Here is a 23,119-nt window from a genome sequence, read left to right as displayed (position 1 = left end):
CCTCCTTTGGGTTCCGGCCAGGACCCCGCGTGAGCGGGTGCTGTTCCTACACACCCCGAGCAGCCCCGGAGAATCTAACTCCCCGAGCGGGACCTCCCAAACCAGAACTGTGTTGCGCAGGGGCGTCCCTGCGAGAGCTGGGGCCCGGGCGCCCCTGACGAGTAAAAGGCGCAATGAGAGAAGACACAGACCGCTTTCTTTCCTTCTGGTTTAATTCCATTCAGTGCCCCCCTCTCCCATAGCACCTGGGGGGGCGGCGAAACACCCACTCAAGTCTGTAAGAAAGTCACAGTTTGAAGGAAATGAGAAGGGACAGTCAAGGACTGGGTCTTACACCTACACAGCTGACGGCTCCTCCGGCTCGGCGTTCTCGGCCAGGTGCAGCTTCTGTCTGTGCGGGTCAAGGACTGTGACGCTCTGGACCCCAGGTCCTTCCAGCCCTATTGTCCCAGCCTGCACAAGCTTAGTTTCCCCAACTGTGCAAAGGGGCGGGGGTCAGGGACTCGGGTGGTCCGTGATCTAGGGTTGCAGCCCTTGCTGGTCCCTCTTGCCAGGTGCCTTACCCCCTCACTTCTGGTTTAGATCATGCAGGTGTGTGTGCACTACTTCTGTTAGGACTAGATGGGAGATAATCCAATCAGTAAAAATAATTGTTTAGTGCTGAAAGAATAGGGAGACATCAGACAAGCTTTGTCATAGATTGGTGTAAGCTAAAGTGGCCTAAAAATATTTTGGTAAGTATGTAGAACATAGTCCCTGCAACCACTCTTCTTTCACCTAACATTTGGGGAATTCTTTCTGCACCTCTACCAGGGTAGGGGGAGTTTGGCGCTAATTCTGTAGGACTGAAAGGGGTGAGGACATTGGTTATCTGTAAATATTCCTGCAGGGTGGTGGGGAGGCGGAAGCTGATTTTATATCTGGGAGGGGAGGACACCCACTGTCAAGTCCCCTAGAAAGGATACATAGAATTACTAAGATCTTCCAGCTGTCAACAGAAAGAGAAAGGGGGGTTTCTGTAAGGAGGGGCACCAGGCCAAATTCTGGATGTTCTGGGGCTCAGCTTCTGGTGGGCATTGAGAGGCCCAGAGCTTTTGCCTCCATGCACCCCCACTTTTTCACCTAGGGGCCAGGAATGGTCTTGGAAGCATGGTGCCCACCCCCTGGTGCCCTCAGGAGCCAAAGCCCCCAGCCCTGACCCACATTGCTAAGCAGCTGGTCCAGGTTGCGGTCAGCCATTGTCTTCTTCTGCTCCTCAGGCAGCCCGTCCGTCACCCCGTCGTCCTCTTCCTCCTCATCTTCCTCCTCTCCACACACATCTAGGCTGAAGTGCAGCCGGGCCAGCTTCTCCTGCATCTCCCGCACGTGCTCCAACTGCTCAAAGGAGCATTCCTTCCCTGGACAGCACCTGTCAGCTCTGGGAGCAAGCTTGGGACCACGGTCCCAGTCTCGCCCCCCAGAGACCCAGCCCTCCAGCCCCACCCCCAGGACTCACCGAAGGCCTGCAGCCGGCCTGAGTGGAAGTCGTTGAGCAGGTTCAGTAGCCCCCCTTCCATTTCATAGACGTCGGTCACCTCGGTCAGGAAAGAGTGCTGCAGGGGCGTGCCTGCAGAGCCACCTGCACCTCCTGCCAGCACGGGGCGGCACTTCTCCTTGCCTACCCTGGGTGAGTGGGCGTGGCCATGGTCACAGGGTGGGGGAAGCCAGGTACCCCAGGTCTTTTGTGCCATCTGTCTATGCACTAATTCATCTTTCTATCTACCCATCAACGTAAGTGGATATTTGTTCTTCTGACCCTGTCTGGGGCACTCGGATGCATTAAGGGAGGCAAGTGGATGAAGAGGGGTGAGGGTGAGAGGTCAGAAGAAGTCATTTTCTTCCAGTGGTACAGCCAGAAGCACGCCTGGAGCAGGGCTCTTGGGTCCCTGTCTGAGCCCTCACTCTTTCCTCCTGTGATCACTTGGCCTTACTGGTCTTCAGTGAATTTGGGGACAGTTACTTCCTTAGTGCCATGAGAGCCATTTTACCGCTCCCAAAAACATTTTTCTGCCCCTCTTGTATATAAAAACCATTTTTTGAATGTTCCATTGCCCACAGGAGAACACTGAACGACCGTCCCAGCTTGGCCTCCATGCCTCTCCAACTGTACTTCCTACTATTTCTGTCCCAGCCCTGGGCTTCAGCTACGCTCACTTGGCCGTGTCCAAACGTGCCTCTTAGGCAGGTGGTGTCAAAGGCACAGGGAAACATAGTAATCAGAGGAGGAATGCGTGTTTAGTGGCAACACTATAGGGTAGACACATTACAGGGTAGGAGGCAAGTTTTCAATCATTAAAAAAATTAAGTGGAGAATTCAAATTGTTTACTTTTTGTATCCCCTCACCATTTCCTGCCCCATGACACTCCGGGACCACCAAACCACTTTGTGATTCCTGGAACCTTGCAGGCAATATTTTTCTTCCATACTTCTGGCAGGCAGGACCCTCAGCTTAGAACAGTCTCTGTCTCCAGTGTGCCCAACAGCCTTCTCTGACTCACCTCCTAGAAGTCTGCTCACTCCCTGCTCTGAGGTGCATCATCACACTGGGTGAGCCCTGTGACCCACCTGGTCTTTTCCCAACACACCTGAAAGTAGGGACTGGGTTTGAATTCTCAGGGGCCAGTGGAGGGAGGGGGAGCCCCAGGGAAGGCATGGATTCCTGCATAGTAATTATAGGCTAAGCCCCCCTTTACCTTGCTGCCCACAGGGCTCAGGCCAGAGTTAGGGTCCCTCCCTCCTTGCCCTACTTCCCATCTGTACCTACCTCTTGAACTTGGTCCGCTGTTTGGGGGATGGCAGATGAGGGAGTCCCAGGGCCAAGGAGCCACTGTGGCTGGTGGGCACTGGGACCCTGCGTAGTGTGCCTGGGGGCTGGGCTGGCTGGGTCAAACAGGGCTTGGGACTCCTTTTCTTCTTCTTGTCCTCCATTGGAGGCTGGCTAGGCCTCAGGCCCTGGGAGGGAGGCGGCCCCGCTGAGATGGTGTGGGCAAAGCCATCCCTCCCTCCAGCTATCCCTGAGAACTGCAAAGGATGGCCCCAGGACCTTCTAACTATCCCCCCATTACTCCAGTATGGGCAAGGCCAGGTGCCAGCACCTACTGCTGAGATCACAGCTGTGTAGTTGAAAGACCTGTGGCCCAATCCAGGTGCCCTCTGCCCTCGAACCTTAGCCTGAAACCTAGGTCTTGCCTGAAAGGAGTGGACCAGACACTATTCTCAGCTGCAGCTGCTCCCGGGGTTTCCAGTCCCCGTAGCGGAGGGGGTGGAGCCGGCGGAGGAAATGTAGGGGGAGTCTAGGTGGATGTGAGCTGGCAGGAGCCCAGCTGGGGATTAGGGGTGTTTTAGACTCCGGTTCTATTCAGCAACTGCCTGGACAGACCCTGACGAACCTCAGCATGGAAGGGGATCAAAACGTGCATGGGATCACCTGGGAAGACCCCATGTCGAACCCCTAGAGGATGGGCATCAATGGTTGAGCTGGCAGGGCTCAGTCCCCGCACTTAGACACTTGGCATCCTCTCTTCCACCCCACCCCCAACGGTAAACACCTGGAGACTCCCGTTAGTTCCCTGGGACAGACTTCCAGCTGCTTCACCCTCCCCAGTCGGGAAGTCCCCTCTTGGCTGCAGCTGTAGTCAGAGAGGGCCGGGTGGTCCGGCAGGGCAGCCGGCAGCCTGGGCCTCCAACAAAGGCTGCGCCGAAGCTCGCACCGCTCGGCCTCCCTCCCGGCCCGCCCCCTCGGCTTCCAGGTCCGCGGAGGTCCTTCGGCCTGAGGTCTGGAGGCCCTTTACGGGGTTTCCCCAAGCTGCTTACTTCCAGGTTCCACCAATAAGCCCGACTCCGCACTCTGGGGTGGCGCCTGGGGCATAAGCATTTAAAACGGCACGAAGCCGGCTGGCACTGAGGGGGTGTGGTGCTGGGGAAACAAGCGCGTCAAATGCGTGGCCCAGCAGCAGCTTAGTCCAATTAGAGACGCGAGAGAAGAATTACAGCGGGAGCCCCAGCTCCCCAGGAATGCGTGGTGGCGACCTGGGATCTATTTTCCACAATCAGTCTCTAAAGTCGCGTGCCAAAAAGATCTCTCAGCTCGGGAGCCAGGATCCGAAATGAAGCGAGAGATCAGCGTCATTCCGCCTCTGCACCCACCCCCAAGGGGGAAACTAACCTGAAGATTTAGGGTCTGGAGTGATGCTTCCGTGCGAGTTCCCTCCGCCCTCAGCTCTCTCCAACAAGGGAAAAGGAATGGGTGGAAGCTGAGCTCGCAGTAGGTAATTTGCATTTAAAGAGAAACTGACCTTTTATAGAGTGAATGGAGTAAGATGGGAGGAGCATCTCCGTATTTATTAAGTTGTCCCTTTTACTCGACTTCACGTCTCCATTTGAATTAAGGTGATGATATTGGTTATGTGAGGACAATCCAAAAAACCCTTTCACTGCCTATCAGTTTAAGAGAGAAGCTACAATCCCTTGCAAAATGGTGGAAGCTTTGTCAGAAATGGAGGAGAGAAAGAGGTGGGGAGCTGGGAGATAATGAATGAATGCATATATATATTAATATAAAATACATAAAAGATGATGCTGTTAAAGTGCTGCACTCAATATGCCAGCAAATTTGGAAAACTCATCAGTGACCACAGGACTGGAAAAGGTCAGTTTTCATTCCAATCCCAAAGAAAGGCAATGCCAAAGAATGTTCAAACTACTGTGCAACTGAACTCATCTCACATGCTACCAAAGTAATGCTCAAAATTCTCCAAGCTAGGTTTCAACAGTATGTGAACCAAGAGTTTTCAGATGTTCAAGCTGGATTTACAAAAAGGCAGAGGAACCAGAGATCAAATTGCCAACAACCATTGGATCCTAGAAAAAGCAAGAGAGTTTCAGAAAAACATCTACTTGTGCTTCATTGACTACGCCAAAGCCTTTGACTGTGTGGATCACAACAAACTGGAAAATTCTTAAAGAGATGGGAATACCAGACCACCTGACCTGCCTCCTTAGAAACCTGTATTCAGATCACGACAAGAAGCAATAGTTAGAACCAGACAGAACAACGGACTGGTTCCACATTGGGAAAGGAGTATGTCAAGACTGTATATTGTCACCCTGCTTATTTAACTTATATGCAGAGTACATCATGCAAAATGCCGGGCTGGATGAAGCACAAGCTGGAATCAAGATTGTCAGGGGAGAAATATCAATAACTTCAGATATGCAGATGACATCACCCTAATGGCAGAAAGCGAAGAGGAACTAAAGAGCCTCTTGATGAAGGTGAAAGAGTGAGAGTGAAAAAGCTGGTTTAAGATTCAACATCCAAAAAATGATCATGGCATCCAGTCCCATCACTTCATGGCAAATAGATGGGGAAACAATGGAAATGGAAACAGTGACAGACTTTATTTTCTTGGGCTCCAAAATCACTGCAGATGGTGACTTCAGCCATGAAATTAAAAGACACTTGCTCCTTGGAAGAAAAGCTATGACAAATCTAGAAGGCATATTAAAAAGCAGAGATAGTACTTTGCCGACAAAGGTCTGTCTAATCAAAGCTATGGTTTTTCCAATAGTCATGTAGGGATGTGAGAGTTAAACTATAAAGAAGCCTCAGCGTTGAAGAACTGATGCTTTTGAATGTGTTACAGAAGACTTTTGAGAGTCCCTTGGACTGCAAGGAGATCCAACCAGTCCATCCTAAAGGAGATCAGTCCTGGGTGTTCATTGGAAGGACTGATGCTGAAGCTGAAACTCCAATACTTTGGCCATCTCATGCGAAGAGTTGACTCATTGGAAAAGACCCTGATGCTGGGAGGGATTGGGGGCAGGAGAAGAAGGGGACAACAGAGGATGAGATGGCTGGATGGCATCACTGACTCGAAAAACATGAGTTTGGGTGAACTCCGGGAGTTGGTGATGGACAGAGAGGCCTGGCGTGCTGCGATTCATGGGGTCGCAAAGAGTCAGACACGACTGAGCGACTGAACTGAACTGGACTGCAAGGAGAAACCTGTCAATCCTAAAGGAAATCAATCCTGAGCATTCATGGGAAGTACTGAAGCTGAAGCTCCAATACTTTGGCCACCTGATGGGAAGAACTGACTCATTGGAAAAGATCCTGATGTTAGGAAAGATTGAAAGTAGGAGAAGAAAGGGACGACAGAGGATGAGATGGTTGGATGGCATCACCGACTCAATGGACAGGAGTTTGAGCAAGCTCTGGGAGCTGGTGAAGGACAGGGTTGCCTGGCATGCTGCAGTCCATGGGTCAAAAAGAGCTGGACACAACTGAATAACTGAACAACAACAAATATGAAACACAAAAAGCAGCAGCAGAAAGAAACTGCAAGAGAAGACAACCATCTTTCAAGTGAGTCCAGGTCCCCTATTATGCATTTTATGTATCCTTTTTTTTTTTCATATCGCATTTTATTTTTTTTTAAACTTTATATAATTGTATTAGTTTTGCCAAATATCAAAATGAATCCGCCACAGGTATACATGTGTTCCCCATCCTAGACCCTCCTCCCTCCTCCCTCCCCATACCATCCCTCTGGGTCGTCCCAGTGCACTAGCCCCAAGCATCCAGTATCGTGCATCGAACCTGGACTGGCATCTCGTTTCATACATGATATTTTACGTGTTTCAATGTCATTCTCCCAAATCTTCCCACCCTCTCCCTCTCCCACAGAGTCCATAAGACTGTTCTATACATCAGTGTCTCTTTTGCTGTCTCGTACACCGGGTTATTGTTACCATCTTTCTAAATTCCATATATATGCGTTAGTATACTGTATTGATGTTTTTCCTTCTGGCTTACTTCACTCTGTATAATAGGCTCCAGTTTCATCCACCTCATTAGAACTGATTCAAATGTATTCTTTTTAATGGCTGAGTAATACTCCATTGTGTATATGTACCACAGCTTTCTTATCCATTCATCTGCTGATGGACATCTAGGTTGCTTCCATGTCCTGGCTATTATAAACAGTGCTTCGATGAACATTGGGGTACACGTGTCTCTTTCCCTTCTGGTTTCCTCAGTGTGTATGCCCAGCAGTGGGATTGCTGGATCATAAGGCAGTTCTATTTCCAGTTTTTTAAGGAATCTCCACACTGTTCTCCATAGTGGCTGTACTAGTTTGCATTCCCACCAACAGTGTAAGAGGGTTGTATCCTTTTAACAGTCCTGAAGGAAGGTAGTCATTGTCCCATTTTACTAAAAGTCGACAATATTCTTTTGAGGGTAATACCACTCCCTCCAGAGCACCCATTCTGGTAGGCGATGGGGGTATATTCACCCATTCATGAAATGACAAGACCAAGCCTACCCTCTCCCCACCCCCAGGCCTAGGGGACACGTGTGGGGAGCATCAGGTCAGAGCAAAACCAGTGCGATTACCCAGCACTTAACACCAGTCCCCAGGAGGGAAACCTGAGTATCTGATGAAGGCTCAGCCAGCGCTGCTGGTGCTGCCCCAGGAGGCCAGATCAATGGGGCAGCTATTAAAAGACCAGTCAGAGGCTCCTAGCTCAGGTCTCCTGAGAAGCATCTGATGCAACAGGAGGCTACCCTGCAGTCTCAGATAACTGCCCCAGGACAGCACACCACCACCGCACTTACCTACCCCTCCCCCCACCCCACCCCCACTGAGCAGGAGCATATTTCTTGGGCCTGGGCCTCACTGAGTTCCAGAGGGGTGGGCACCCTTTCCAAAGGCACCTCACTGGGGCTCTTTCCCAGGTGCTTCTAACATCTAGACTGCTCCAGAAGGGAAGACATTAAGACTTCTTCAACAATCAGTGTGGACACATAAGCCTGTGGAAGCCTGGAGGGAAGGACACTTGTCTCTGCCATGTGGCGGGTATTCATATGTAATCCTTTGGGCCAGACCAGCCCAGGTGGAGAGACCAGGATGCTGGGTGAGGCACCAGTAGTATGTCTCCCTTATAGGAGTCTCAACTTTTACACCTCACCTCGGGTGGGAGAACAGGAGTAAGAAACACACCCATTCATAAGCATGAAGTGCAGCTTCTGATCTTGGGATGGAATGCATGAAATCAAAGGGACCTGGAGGTTCCTGTGTATTCTCTTGGGTGGGCCAGTGCCAGAGATACAACCCACGGTGGACAGGCCCAGTGGCAATGGCGACAGCATCCACTCACCTTAATTTGGGCCCCACTAGTTGGCCTATGCCACTCTCTAGTCTCCACTCTTTGTGCCTTTCTCACAGACTTGACTGATTCGTAAACATCAGTGGTTCCTTCTCTCTCGATCTAGCCCAGATTCCTTAGCCTGGCACAGTGGCTCATGGTGGTTTGGCTGGGCTCATTTCCTCCCACTACCCTCCAGAGCACCCGCTTTGCCAAATCAACCACTTCCTCACTGAATGTCGAGCTTCCACTTGCCTTTTGGGTCCTAAGACTCTTCTGGGATCCAACTCTATCCCCTTGGTGAAGGGAACAGGACCTCTTCTCTGTTCCCACAGCACAACCAACTTTTCTGTATCCAAAAGCACCTTTCCCCCTCACTAGCCCATGAGCTCTCAGAGGCCAAGTTTTGATGGGAAAAAATCATATATATCTGATGAGCATCATGCCAACTTTGCCAAGGACTCTGCTCAGGCAGCTGAAGTGAACCTGCTAGTGTCCTAAGCCTTCGGTGACTGCTGGAAGGCAGGAGGGCACTCTGGAAGGTGCACCATACCAGGGCAGAACCAGAAATGTCACAGATCTGGACACAGCAGTGATGGCGGATGGATCCAAAAGTAGCAAAGGACCACGAAGGTTGGGAGAGAAAAAGTAAGGCAACAGACTCTTTATTTAATGTGGTTTTAAAATACATCAAGTCCCTGGCTGTTGTGAATACCAAAAGGAGACAAAAAAGCTGTCTGCACAGCTTCAAACAAATCTGGACGGCCAGGCTGGGCCATAAGGGAAGCAGTTACAGGGACAGAAGGCAGCACCCCTCCCCCAGGCAGGTGCCTGGCTGTCCCTAGGGTGACCTCCTCTGTGCTGTGCAAGGTGGGAGGGCTGGAGCAGCAGCAGGAGAACCACCTCAGCAGGCCTGGGCCCTCCCCTACCGACACCAGGGTGGGGGCGGGGGCGGGGAAATAACCATCCTTTACAGACATAACATTCTCTCATAGAAAGTGCCTGAGCGCAGCCCATGGTCCAAAAACCGCACAGAAAACAAACTTTTTAAAAAGTGCTGCTGCCACCTCTCAGAATCTGGTGTACACGAAGCTCTCAGCTGGCCAAGACCCTGAACACAAGTTACTGTCAGCAGAGCCTCACCCACGGTGGTCCCCTAGAGGAAAAGCTAGCAATCTAAGAAACCAACACAGCTCTTGGTCCAAAAACTGAGGTCATGGGCATAAGACCTGCCCCAGTGAGGAAGGAACTGGCCTTCATTCATGGATAGGCCACTTCTTCATCTGGCCCAGGACCCTGGCTGGTGTGGGCAGCACCCAGGAACCTGGGCTGACTTTGGAAAGCAGAGCAAGCAGAGCAGCTGTAGTGATTGAAAAGATTTGGTCAACGGAGACAATGGGACCCCACCTACAGCCTGGCCTGGATGGCTACAGACGGACGGCTGAGCTGAGAGCAGAGCTCCTACCCTGCACAGCTGGGGCCACCTTGCTCACCAAGCAGCTAGACTTGGCTTCTGAAGACTGTAACTTGCCACACCATACTGGGCTCTGGCAGTCCCCTCCCTGCCAACACTATAGGCTTTAAGAGGTAGCTGAAGTGGGGCAGGTGATCCTGTGGGCCACTGCAGGCCTCCCTGCTCTTTGAAGGGGGCAGGCAGAAACTTCTGCCTCTTCCCGTGCTTCCTTAGCCCAGCAAACCCTGTTGGCAGCTCTTCTGTTCCTCAGCAGAGCAGGATCTCAGCCAGAGATGGCAAATAGGTCTCAATACTCACACTGGCTGCTGGGGGAATCTTGAGAAATGAGGGTATACCAGGAATCTAGCAGGAAATACTCAGAAGCAGATTAGTGGTACCACCCATGGATGAAGAGGGGAAATGGCGTGTCATTCATTTGCCATCTCTGGTTTAAGTCCTAACGTAATTCAGGAGTACTTCACACTCTTTATGAACCTTATCACCTGAGGGATTTAAGAGCTGTTAAGAGCGGGCTATTTGTGGAAGATGAAAGGAGCTATAAGACAATGAACTAACTTCAAGGAAATACAGCAAGAAGCAAAAACTCATCCACTCAATCCATCTTGGTCTATGGCTTCCACAGCTACAATGAAGCTGAGGCCCAACTGGAGATGGGATTATGGTACCCCCAAACCCAGCGTACCCCTGCTTCCTGATGCAAGACTCATACATTCTGCTGTCCCAGAAGTGTTTCGTATAAAGACTGGCTAATGCTCTGGCAAGTTTGCAAACTGTAGGTTTTTCAGAGTACAGAGTAGCATGTGTGAGGGGTGGGAGTCGGAATAGAAACAGACACAACTATCTGTAGCCATTCTGCGGACTTCTGGGGCTCAGTCAATGGCTGAGTCTCATTCTTATCCGTTAGCTGTTGGACAAGACCTGGGGGGTCTCACACAGAACAAGTAGGATGTCAAGGAGGGCATATCTCAGCTCTTATTACGTGGGTAACAAAATCAGGGCAAATCTCAAAAAAGAATGCACATTGTGGGCATGGATATATGAAGCAGACTCATCAAGCCAAGGGGACGGTTGGACCCAGGGCCCAGCATCTGCCGCATGGAGACAGTGATGGCATCAGCAGTGGACACCCAGGACTGAAGCCACTGGTAAGCTTGTGGCAAAGCCATGGGGACCCTTTCCTTTCTCTTACTATAAATAATCTGACTTCATCAAGCAGGAAACCTAAGCACCAATGTGGCAAAGGTGCCAGGCAGGGTGCTGAGGCGGGTGGGGCGCTAGAGGCCAGGAACCCAGGCACCACTGGTAGAGCACCCCCTCCTCCTCAGAAGAGCCTCAATACAAACACTGTCATGTGCAAAACAAACACCAAGGAAACCAAACCCCAGACCTTCAGAAAGAATCCTTTGGGTGATCTCTTGTCCGTCATTTGTGCAGGCTAGAGAGGCACCTGTGAATGATAAGGCTACTGCGAAGCATCATTGGCCTGGTCCTGGCACCACCAGCACGCAGGGGAAGCGGCACCTGAGGGGCTCCCTACCAGCACATCACCCTGCACAGAACATGCTCCAGGTCCCTCGTCCTAGGCAGGGAAGCAGTCTGATCACCAGCTCCGAGTGCTCTGTCAACACTCTGCCTGGAGACCCCTTTTCCAGGTCAAGGCAAGCAAAGGAGCTTCCAGGGGAGCTAGGAGAGCTGGAGCTGCCCAAGTCCCGCTAAGAGAAACACAGTCATGGCCTGGGTGTGTCACCTGTCATGAGCTCTGAAGGGCAGGGAGGGAGGGGTGAGCCTCACATCGGGCAGGGAAAAGCTCAAGACACTTGTCCTGCCAGCTTACTGTGACGGCAGCTCCCCTTTAAGACGCTTCAGCTCACAGAAGAGCCACTGACTTGATGTGTACACACCCTCACCTGTGATGCAAGCCCGTTGTACACTTACAGATATAAATGTATGAGGCCCTGCACATATGCCGTACGTATGCAGAACTGACCCATAAAATCCAAAACTGCAGTCAGATGTCAGCCAGGTCAGAGCACCCTGGGCCTCAGCGGTGGGAGCCTCGCACAGGCCGGGCCTGGCTGAGCAGCTCGCTCCCTTTCCAGAGCGCCCCCTGGCATGGGCACCCTAGGCGGTGATGGAGGTGGATTCCTGGGGCCCCGTTTGGCCTGAAGGGTCTGTGCTCAGTGCTCCGGGGCAGCAAGGAGCTTCTGTGGCTCTTGGGGAGCTCGGTGTTTGAACCCTAGGCCCCTCGCTGCCCTGCTCCTTAGAGGCGTTGGCAGCCTCTGCCCTTCGCTCAGGGCCACTGTCAGTGAGGGGAGCCTGGCTGCCAGCACTCAGGTCCTGCACCCTCTTGTTCAGGTCATTGCGCTCTGACTGCAGTGCTCGGCACAGCTTCTCCAGCCGCTGGATTTTCACCTGCAGGCCCTCCAGCTCTTTGTCCCGGAGTGTTTTCTAGGGAGAGAAATGGGGCCTTCAGTTCCATATAATCAACCGCCCACATACTGCCACTTGGTAGAAAACGTTCACCATTCACATTTTAACAACGCTGGGCACTGGCCAGAGTCAAAAGCTGGCCCCTTTCGAGTAAACAGTCCTGGTTTATGCTGAGACATGACTGCCAGCTGGAGACAGGTGTGGTATAGAGAAGGGGCATGGCTTGGAGGTGATGGATTCCTCTGTTTATTCACCAGATGGCCTTAGCAAGTGCTTGGCTTTTGAGTCTGTTGCCTTATCAGTTAGCCTGGACTACTAACATCACCTCACAGATCTTGAGAGAGCTCAGTGAGCTGGTGCATCCACACACGTAGCAGGGTCTGGCACACAGCAGCCTCTCCATCAATTACTTTCTCCTCCTTCACCTCAAGCCACAAAATCAAATTATCTGCACGGCTCTGCATGCCAGCTGCACACACATCGGCGCCCCTTGCTTTTCCCTCCTTTCTTCCATTTGCTCTCTTTGCTTCCACTACAGACCTATCACTAAGCTCACTACCTCCCTTGAGGAGACAGCTGGTGCCTCTGGACTTGGACAGACATGCGCATGAATCCCAGCTTCACTTGGGGCTCACTGCATCCTTCTTGGTAGAAAGTACAGGAAAGGGCCAAGAATTTCACAGACCCCCAGCCCGCTGCACACCGTACTCAGCCCACCTCCTCGGCCATCTCAAGCAGGGCCTTGTTGCTGCTCTCCCACCGGGACCGGTACATGGTGGTTTCCTTTTCCAGCTTCTTGATCTTCTTAGTCATCTGGGTTATATGACACATAGAAGGAAATGGTCAGGGGGTCAGGTGATTTGTGCATCTGTGTCTCCAAGGTGGGAAACCGTCCCAAGGGGGCGAGATCAGTGCTTTCTGAGCCACCTCAGGGTGTATCCAGGTAAATACGCCCACTCGTACCCCTCTATGGTATCAATCACATGTTACTGTAAACGGTGCCACATGAAGCACTCCACGGATGGGGGCTTCCTGAAGGCAGGCCTCGTGTTCAATTCAGAATGAAGCTGCTTGCACCCCCAGAGCCACCCCCAACCTGGACCACAGTTACCTTTTCCATCTCCTGTTTGAATGTGGTGAACACCTCACTACTTTTGGAAAGAGTGTTCTGGAACTCCTCAAACTTCTCAGTGTACAGGGCAAGCTGGGTGAGAGGGAAGCCCACAGGTAAGACTGGGCTTTTCTGGAGGGCACTTCTGGTCAACACACTCAGACCCACCCTTAGCCCTCTGACCCAACAGTTCTGTTGAGATACCAGTTTTCCTTAAAACAAAACAAAACCCATCTATTTGGAAGGATATAATCTAAAATGTTAAGCCTAAAAAGTAGGACTGGGGGTGATTTATGTATTTCCTGTAATCTTCCTTTTCAAACTCTTCTTCCAGAATGAAGTCTAATTTACATAATTAAAATCACCTGTCCTGTCTCCGCCTCCTCAAAAGGAATACAACACTTTGGACCAGGAACAAGTCCTTCTAGCTTGCCTTCCCACCTGGTCACCACCACATAGGTGCCAGCCAGGTCCAGAGAGAACAAAGGCTTGGCAAGGTCACACAGGAGTCAAGGTGGGCCTAGAATGAGGGTTCCACTTCCCTCCCCCAAGATGGGGCTCGGCTTGGGGACCATGGAGGCACGTGGGAGGCTACACAGTCTTACCTGCTGTTTCAGGTGGGTCTCCTGCTGCTTCATCAGCTCGCACATCCTCTGGGACTCCACAGCCTCTTTGAGGAGCTATTTCAGGACCCCAGACAGGGGTCTGATTAGACAGGACCCCAGATTCCATCAGAAGCCCCGAGAGGCTGCATCTGGACTGTTTTAGCCATATGCACCATGACCCCCCGAGGCTTCCTGCTCTCAGATGGTTTCTGAGCTAGCAGTGCCCTGGCCTAACCAGACAACAACCTCTCCCGGGCACACCTAACTGTGAGCTGAGCCAGAACCCGACCCACCTCCTTCCAGAACCCCCACCCCTGGGGCCTGAGCCTCACAAAATCCTTCTCCCGCTGGTGCCTCTCCTCTGCCTCCTTCAGCATCTCCTGGGCCTGCTGGAGCTTGGCGTCCACCAGCTGCTGCTGCAGGTCCTTGTGTTTGAAGACTTTGTCAATGTGCTGCAGGAAAGCATTGTCGGGGTGGGTGTGTGGTTTCCATCTGTTAGGAGCTTTTCTTAGGGAGGCCCAATAGCTATAGGAAGCTCCACATGCAGAGACCAGGGGACTGCCCAGTCTCCCACTTCAGTATGACATGCTGGACTCCCATGTGTCCCATAGGTTGTGGGCCCCAAGTCCCTGGAAGGTCTACTTCCCAACCTCACCTTGTTTCTTTCCCACTGAGTTAGTCTGGCATGAACGGGATGAGATCACCTCCCAGGAAGCCAAGTAACAGATACACTCAAACCTTTAGCCTCATTACTCCACTGGACTGAGAACCCGCACTTTTGTAGCCCAACTCCCTAGTAAATGGGAGTACCAGGGGGAAAGGAGAGGGAAGAGGAAGAGGGCCCTTCACTTGGCCCACAAGGGCCAAAAGACAGTATGCAGGGACCCAAAGAGAGGGATTCGAGTGCCTGGGACAGCAGTCAACACTAGTCAAGGGAGTGACATCCTGCCCTTTCAGGTGGTGGGGGCAGCAAAGCAACAAGTAACTGGAGGGCACAGCCCCTAGAGTCGATCACTGAACACAGTTCCAGCTCCTACCCTGTGATTCCAAATTCTAAAATACTCTGAAAACTGAAATTGTCTTAAGTAGGCAGAGAAATTGACCCATATCACGGTAGGGCTAATTATACACCTAGGTGAGAATACTCAGAAGTTTAACTACATAAGCATTAACGTGTCCGATTTGGGGTGCTGCCACAAATCCCTGCTGGGGTGCAACAAAATACATGATCCATGAATATAACTCCAGTCTAGAACGTGGACAGTTTTATTCCAAAGGACATCTGGCCCTACAGTTTAGGACAGGGCACTACGGATCCAGCTGTGTGGTCACAAGCAAGATTCCTCTCATCACCTCAGTTCCTCATCTAGATCCCTCCCAAGGTAAGAAGGGGGAATGGGTGAAGGGATGAAGCCCGGAAAGTGATGCCTGGTGCTGGCACCCACCCAGACTCCTCAGTCCCCTGGCGACCCCTCACCTCCTCCCGCAGCTCATATTGCTCAATCAGCTTCTTGAGCCTTTCAGCCAGCTCCACGTTCTCCTGGCGTAGCTTGGAATTGCGCTCATTGTGCTGTTCCATCTGCAGCTGGATGTCATTCAGCGTCACCTGGAAGTGCGAGGTCACTTCCTTGCGTTTCTCCTCCTCCTCCCGGGCCCGCTGCACACCTTCTTCCTGGGCAGAGAAGTCACCCCCAGCTCCATCATCCACCGCTTCCAGCCTCACAGGGCTCTCCCACCAGTCCATGGATGCTTTCCCTCCCAGGGAGGGCTTTAGCCCTCCCTGCTCTCCCAGTGAGGAGTAGCCAGGCTCTAAAGAGATGTCAAGCAATGGGGGCTTCTAATGGACCCCTCTGTAAACAGGTGACATCAAGCCAGAGACTCCCTAGAAAAATGTAGGTATACAGGTAAGTGCCTTTCTAAAGAAATCTAGATCTCCTGAAGCCTACTCATCCTGGTCTCAGAATAAGTTTGGAAGGTCTATTAGTCTCAGTTAAATGTGCTTTTATCTGTGACCCCCTCACCCTGACCAAGTAGTTAAAATTCAGTTATACCCAGGGTTGGTAGGGTTGTGCAGAATTAGGCACTTGGACACTGTTGGTGGGAAGGCAAGATCTACTAAAATTAAAATCTGATACTTTTTGACCTAGACATTTCACTTCTGAGATTCAGCCTATGGATAAATCCTATATAATTAGCCAGGGATATACATAAAAAGAACTTTCACTGTAGCTCTGTAACAGTGAAAAACTGGAAACAACACAAAACATACTAACTAGGGTACTGATTAAATGCAGTATATCCATATAATGCAACTGTTAAAAAGAATGAGGCAGGCTTATATAAATGATAGGGAAAGATGAGGCACTGAGAAAATGGAACAGGCTATGAAACAATACATGTATAATAATTTCATTAAAAAACAAACCTATGTTACATTTTATACTCAGGAAACTTAGACGGCTATGCTTAAACTTACATATAAGTAGGTTTGTTTCCCATCAGTTTCTATTGGGGCTGGGGTTGAGGATGGTGGGCAATAATTACCTTTGATTTGTTAGACTTTTGTCACCTTTTACTCTGTCATATCTATATTAAATTTATAACATTTTAAAACATACAGTAAAACTGAGCAAAACAAGTTGCAAAACATGCATACTGATGCAAAGGTTTAAAGAAACACAAAGGGTACATTTAACGATATGGAGGTCACAGTACTGACCAAGCCTTAATCATACTGACCCACCCTAGGCGAAGCGCAGCAAGGACCAAGGCCTGACTGACAGCCCTCCGGGAGAAGAGCTGCTCCCCTGGACTCTATGAAAGGACAAACCTGAAGCCCCTCGTCCGGATTCCCTCAGCACCTTAACCTTTACCTCACCTAATACAAGTGCACGTCAAGTGGTAAAGCAGCTCAAAGCACAGCGTCACTGAGGAAATCTCTTTCTATCCCAAAGCACGTGCTCCTTTTAGGGGGAAAGCTACTGAAGACGAGTGAGGTCAGGAAAAGTGGATGGCCCACCTTGAGGGAGCGGTTATGGCGCTGCAGCTCACGGCAGAGGCTCTCGAGCTTGCTGCGGGCCAGGACAGCCTTGCTGTGCTCGCCGCGCAGGTGGTCCTTCTCCTGCACCAGCTGGCTCTGCTTCTTCTGCAAGAGCTTCATCTGCTTCTGGGAGTTCCGGTGCTCTTCCAGCTGGAGACAGGGACAGAGGAAGAGCTTCGTGGGGACTCAGGGTCTCCAGAGTTGACCCAACTCCAGCCATTGCAGCTCAGGCTAGACACTACGATGGTGCTTCACACATTGCCCCAAATAACCCCAAGGGCCCCATATCAAGGATACAGAAATGGACGCTGAGGATCAACCAGCAGAGGCTCACAGCCAGCAGATGCCAGTTTCTCTCCAAGCTGTGCCTCCAGATTCAAAGCTTGTAAGACTCTCCAACCACATTTGCCCAACTCTCAGGACACCTGTGTCCACAGACCAGCCCACCTGCTACCCTCTTCCTTATATACAGCAACAGACCCTGATTCCCCATTTCTCTCCTCAACATGATTCTGAGTATCATGTTGGCCTTTTCGTTATTGACAGATAATCCTTCTGCTTCCTGGCCTCAGACCTTCACCTCCTTCTTAGACCTGGTCCTTTCCCAGCTCAGCTCAGCTCCCCTCCCATAAGCCTATTCAGGGCCATAGGAAGAAATATAATGCAACTTGGGGTAGTTAAAAATGTGCCAAGCTCCTAGGGCAGGGAGGGTGTGTGAAGGGGGAGCACTGACCAGCTCAGCATACTTCTTGCACAGAGCTGCGAGCTTCTCCTCAGGGGTACTCAGCGTGTTCAGAGTCTGCATTAGTAATGTGATCTCCTTTCCTGCAAAGCACAGGGAGCAAAGGCATGTACCTCCTTTTCTGGAGGCCCCCTTTGGGTCTGGGCCCACTATTCTCGCCTATCAGACTTTTCATTTCTGTTTGCTGACCTGGCTGCCTTCCCTGCTCTTTGGTGTGCTTCAGGAGCACTGGGACCCACTCAGTTCTGCCCACCAGTACAGCCCCAGTACCATCCTGAGTGCCCACCACAGAGGACACACTCAACAAATACTTGTTCAGTGAAGGACTGAGGGAGTTCCCTGACAGTCCAGTGGTTAGGACTCCACATGTTTACTACCAAGGGTGCAGATTCAATCCCTGGTCAGGGAACTAAGATCCTGCAAGCCACGCAGTGCAGCCAAAACAATCAATGAATCAATCCACCCATTACACAAAGATCTTTAAAAAAAAGAAAAAAAGAAAAAAAAAAAGAATGAGTCTCTATGAAATCTCAGAGATGAGCACCAGGAGTGGGAGAAAGAAAACTGCCTGCTCTACCTACAGGTGAAAAAAAGGTATCCCACCTGTGAATTCAGTGCTGTTTCAATGCAAAGAAGGGCTTCCTTGGTGGTTCAGCGGTAAAGAATCCGCCTGCAATGCAGGAGACCTGGGTTTGATCCCTGGGTTGGGAAGATCCCCCCGAGAAGGAAAAGGCTACCCACTCCAGTATTCTGGCATGGAGAAGTCTATGGACTGTATAGTCCATGGGGTTGTGAAGAGTCAGACACGACTGAGCGACTTTCACTTTCAATGCAAAGAAGGCCCTTCTGAAAAAGGAAGGACACAAAAGGAATAGGTCTCCTCAAGAACACTGCACTCCAGTCAACACAGGCAGCCAACAGTGTACTTTAAAATGACTATACCCCTGCCAATAAATAAACATACCTTTCAATATCTGATCATAAGATGAAAAAAAAAAAAACCAACGCTTCTTTAAATTAGGATAACAGGGAGGGGATGGGGGAGTAGTGACCCCATAAGATGTGGGTATAATATCACCTTTGCTTCTTTAACCCACTCACTCTCCATCCCCACCCAAGTGACTCCTCCACTGCCTGTGCCTGGGGCCACCATGCACAGCACTGTGCCAGGTTCCTGATGTGTCAATCCCTGGAGGCTCTGAGAGACCAATGCAGAGAATGCAAATCGTTGGCACACAGGCCAAATCCAACCCACAGATGGGTTTTGTTTGGCTCCTATCCTATTAGTTGCCAACTGTTACAAATCTAGAGATTTCACCTAACTCTATATTTTTGGCTAAAAAAAGCAGCCAGCTACAGTTCTAACATACTATCAACTCACTGGGACCACGTGGCAGTCAAGCCTTTGGATAAAGGAGGCATTCTCTTGGTCTCCTGGGGCCCTCTGGCTAAGCTTAACTTATTTGAGTTTTCAACTCTGGTCTAGTCCAATTCTCTTATTGTGTAGAGAAGTGAAAACTAAGGAACAGAGAGGAGAAACGTCTTGCCTAAGGTCACACAGCAAGTTAGAAATGGTGATAGCACAAGATGCCTACTGATGACTCCTGCTTCCCATCTTCTCAAACAGTATATTGGACTTTGGTTTGCACTTGTTCCCCTAATGCAATGAACAACCGCACACCTCTACGTGATGGCCCCACTGTCCTGGCTTTGATTAGACTGTCGTTTGGCAGCTCTGGAAGTCGGGTTTCTTCTGAATCCTCGCAGAGCAGGCTAGCCCAGGTATGTCAGGTCCAAACTCCCTCCCCTCACAAGTAGCTGTTCTCTGCTCACCCAGACCCTTGGCTTTCTTCTTCTCCTGTGGCCTTCGGTGGTCTCGGTCTACGACCTCATCACTGGTCCGGATCTCGTCCGGGCCCGGCTCCCCCTTGGAGATTTCCTTCTCACCATTGACTACTGGAGTCTCTGGCTCAGGCTCCCCATTCCTTGAGGCATAGGTCCGGGACTTCTCTGCATCTTCGGGTTCAGCAGGCTCACCCTGTGCCACATCCTCACCTGGGCCCCCTTGACTGTTGTCCACGCAGTATGTACTGAGGATGTCTTCCAGCTGGCGGCTCAACTCCTCAGAGACATCACGGAGGGCTCCAGACTGAGCACTCTTGGCTTGTGCTCCTACAGGAGAGGATGAAGGGCAGAGAGGGAAATAAGATGATTAGGCTGCTGGTTGGGGTTTTTCAGGCCCAAACATACTGGTTTGGGTTAAATGTTGCCTAAATTCTCTAAGCCTCAGTTTACTTCCCTATAAGCCAATTATTTCTCACTACTGCCCAACCACGCTTGTTTTGAGCATAAAAGAAATCAAGTAAGCAGACCATCCAACACACAGGGGTGGCACCATGTAGCAGGAACTCTACATCTAAACTCTAGTCCATTCCCTTCTCCACCCTGCATGTTGCCTCTTGATATTAAAAAAGTTTCAGGGAATTCCCTGGCAGTCCAGTGGTTAGGACTCTGGGCTTCATGGGGTAGGAGGAGGTTCCATCCCTGGTAGGAACTAAGATCCTGCAAGCCACTGGGTGCTGCCTAAAAAAAAACAGTTCTGGAGGAGACAGTGCTTTGGGAAATCAAGATTTCTCTTTACTTTCTTCAACTAATACATCCTTCCTTCACTGGTTGAGGGAAAAAAAAAAAAGCACCAGAAATGCCTCAAGTATAAACATCAATTACCCACTGGTGAATGAGGTGTTTCTAACCTGGATTTGCTGGTTGGGAGTCTCATCTGACTGCCAACCTCAACCTGACTTAATCCTGTCAGAGCCTTGTCTGGAGGTCTGCCCCTGTGCTTTGAATGGGAGGCTGTATCCACTGCCCAGCGCCTGGGGGTGCTGCGCAGACTCAGCGCTGGCCTCCTCTCCACATTTCCTCTCCGCTGGGTAAACAGTGGCCTGGGCCTCTAATTCCAGAAGCTAGACCGGCGCGCCACAAACTCCTCCCCCTGCGCATTGGAAAAGCAGCGCTGGCACACACCCTCTGCCTTCCCTGCAGCCTGGCTGGTGGAACCTTCAGCTTCTGTCGCAGGAGCCGACTGGCTGGGCCGCCCCTGGGCTCCCTCAGGTCCTGCTTCCGGTTGCCCCGGAGTGTTTTTGGGGTTGGAAGTGTTGCCTGATTGCTTGGAAGGCCCATTCTTTTTGTCTTGGTTCTTCATTGTAGTTTGCAATGTCAGGTTAGGAACAGATCCTATAGAAACAAACACATTGCTATTTTCCAGACTCTTGAAAAGTTCTCCTCAGCCTGGATCAGAAATCCCAGTATCAGGGGGCGCGCAAAGCTTGAAGCAAACCGGCAGGTCTTCACCGGAGGGAGTCAGCGGTTCTCCCAGTCTCTGGTCAGTCCGGTGTGCCCAGTCAGGCCTCCTTTTTCCAGAAGTCACTTCCCAGCACAACAATGGCCCACCACAGCCCGCACGCGGAACAGGCTCAAGGCCCGGGACTGACGTGGCGGGACGCTGGATTCCCGGTTCCTCCCCGCCCCCCAGGCCCCATGTGGGCGCACCCTGTCGCGCGCGCGCAGCCACCCACGCCCCGCGCGCCCAGGAGCCGCGCGCGCGCGGCCCGCGCATGCGCACAGGCCACAGCCCTGCACCCCCCCCCACCAGGCCCGAGCCCTCACATTGAACCCGCGCGATTCCCCGCACCGGCCAAAACCATCTGAGCCCACAGACCCTCTGCTCGCGTTGTTCCCCCTAGCCGCCGCCGTACGCACCCCCACCGCCGACGCCCCGACGGCTTCGCCCGCTCTGGCCTCGCACCGGAAACCCTGGATAACTGCTGCCGGCAGAGCCTCCTGCTCGCGCCGCAGCCAATCAATAGCCGGCGCTAGCGCGGGGCTTGCTGGGAAAGATGAAGCGAAGGCGGCCTCCGAGGAGGGTGAGTTGGAAAGGTGGGGGAGGGAAAGGACTACGCGTCCCTCCGTGCATCGGGGCTAACCCCTGACTCCCAAGATGCAATAGGGCTCCAGTCCTCGGAGCCGCAGACTCAGGAGGTTCGAAAGAAGCCAGTCATTCTACACAAATACTCACGTCAACCTCGTTTCTATCACGCAGAAGCTATGATTCAGCTCCTAGAGCCTTTCGCCTGGCTACTTTTTTCTGCACGCCTCCACTACCCCGTTCCCTTCTGCTGTGAACATCTATGTGTGTGTGTCTGTGCTTAGTTGCTCAGTCGTGTCCGACTCTTGCGACCCCACAGACTGTTTGCAACCTGCCAGGCTCCTCTGTCCATGTGAACATCTGTGACTGTCTAGGAACTCTGAGGAGTAGGGGGAGAATACTGGTCTGGGCATCAGACCTGTATTCCCGTCCCAGCTGCATCACTAATTGGCTGTATGACTGGGCATTCTTTTCCCTCCCAGGGTTTCAATTTCTGTATTCAAATAGAAGTTTTTAATAGTTTTTTTTTTTTTAAACGTTACTTTCCCCAGTATCTCAAATATTGTACCTTTGTTATTCCCAATTTACAGCTGTGGACTGTAAGACACAGGTTAGGTATCTTGTCCAAGGTTACATCGCTAGTGACTGATGAGGGCAGATTCAAAGCCAGGAAGTTTGGCACCCATCCTAACTATCTGACTCAGTCAGTCAGTTCAGTTCAGTCGCTTAGTAGTGTCCGACTCTTTGCGACCCCATGAATCGCAGCACGCCAGGCCTCCCTGTCCATCACCAACTCCGGGAGTTCACTCAGACTCACGTCCATCTACCTGCCTCTTACTCAGAATAACCACCCATGGTAGGCTTTCCTTGAGGATGAATCAAGATAACTTGGAAAGTAACTTATTTTTCCATCTTCAATACCAGCTCGAGTCGCTCTTTGGAAGGTACTGAGGGGGCCCTGCCAGGGGAAATTTGGCCTTAGCAGATTCCGGAGTGTTTTCTCTGCCTGGCGCACCGTCTACAAAGTTCCAGTTGCACTGGGGCTAAACAGGAAAAAAAGGCAAGCTTTTTTCCTTATGAGACCACAAGACAAATGTGAGACTGACTGCAGTACTTGATCTATTTGTCTATTAGTGAAACAAAAGGCAACAACCTGTGTGCTGGATTAAATGCCTAACTGGTATGGCTTCTGTTTCCAGCCAGTCCTATCCATGCCCTCAGCCTTTGTTGTTCCATCTATACTTTTACTATTTCCAGGACTTCCCAGGTGTTTGTAGGTGCTGTTCTACCTTCCAAAATTCCCTTCTTGGCAAAACAAAATCTTTTGAGGCCCACTAAACTCAAAGGCCACTTCAGAGCCTTTTCAGTTCTCTGCAGTTTGTTTTAGCTTTCTAGGTCTGGACAGAGTTGTATTCCAGCATTAGTGGGGAGGTGTTGAGTTTATTTGCTTACAAGTCACTGAACATCGCAAGAACTGTTGGCTAAAAGCTCTAGTCCTAAAGCCTAGCATCAGTCCCCAGGGGGCTGAGACGGCAGAGAATATTTTTAATTATTTTGCAAATTGGGCATTGTTTTAGAGCTCTTCAGTTCAGTCGCTC

At 51.1% G+C, this 23,119-nt stretch overlaps 2 protein-coding genes across 3 annotated transcripts; both read right to left on the bottom strand.

Annotated features, from left to right (window-relative positions):
- Window positions 1-174: 174 nt before the first annotated feature.
- Window positions 175-4,296, bottom strand: CCDC28B (coiled-coil domain containing 28B). The gene is made up of 6 exons (XM_005906197.3): window positions 4,206-4,296; window positions 2,805-2,992; window positions 1,496-1,662; window positions 1,204-1,397; window positions 966-988; window positions 175-391 (listed from the first exon to the last, which is right to left on the bottom strand). The coding sequence occupies exons 2-6, from the start codon at window positions 2,966-2,968 to the stop codon at window positions 337-339; spliced, it is 603 nt and encodes a 200-aa protein (XP_005906259.2). The 5' UTR covers window positions 2,969-2,992; window positions 4,206-4,296; the 3' UTR covers window positions 175-336.
- A 4,544-nt stretch (window positions 4,297-8,840) lies between these two features.
- Window positions 8,841-21,503, bottom strand: TXLNA (taxilin alpha). 2 transcript variants are annotated; one of them, XM_005906196.3, is made up of 11 exons: window positions 21,356-21,503; window positions 20,621-20,830; window positions 19,427-19,765; window positions 17,585-17,676; window positions 16,831-17,001; window positions 15,289-15,483; window positions 14,144-14,263; window positions 13,812-13,886; window positions 13,207-13,299; window positions 12,813-12,908; window positions 8,841-12,113 (listed from the first exon to the last, which is right to left on the bottom strand). In XM_005906196.3, the coding sequence occupies exons 2-11, from the start codon at window positions 20,796-20,798 to the stop codon at window positions 11,787-11,789; spliced, it is 1,686 nt and encodes a 561-aa protein (XP_005906258.2). In that variant the 5' UTR covers window positions 20,799-20,830; window positions 21,356-21,503; the 3' UTR covers window positions 8,841-11,786. The 2 variants fall into 2 exon arrangements, with proteins under 2 accessions (XP_005906258.2, XP_070240723.1); XM_070384622.1 differs by having other exon boundaries at window positions 21,315-21,396.
- Window positions 21,504-23,119: the final 1,616 nt, after the last annotated feature.

Source organism: Bos mutus, chromosome 2 (assembly GCF_027580195.1).
Source record: "Bos mutus isolate GX-2022 chromosome 2, NWIPB_WYAK_1.1, whole genome shotgun sequence".
Taxonomy (NCBI): Eukaryota; Metazoa; Chordata; class Mammalia; order Artiodactyla; family Bovidae; genus Bos; species Bos mutus.
Note: the sequence above shows the minus strand (reverse complement) of the source record. Positions and strands in the feature narration are given on the sequence as shown.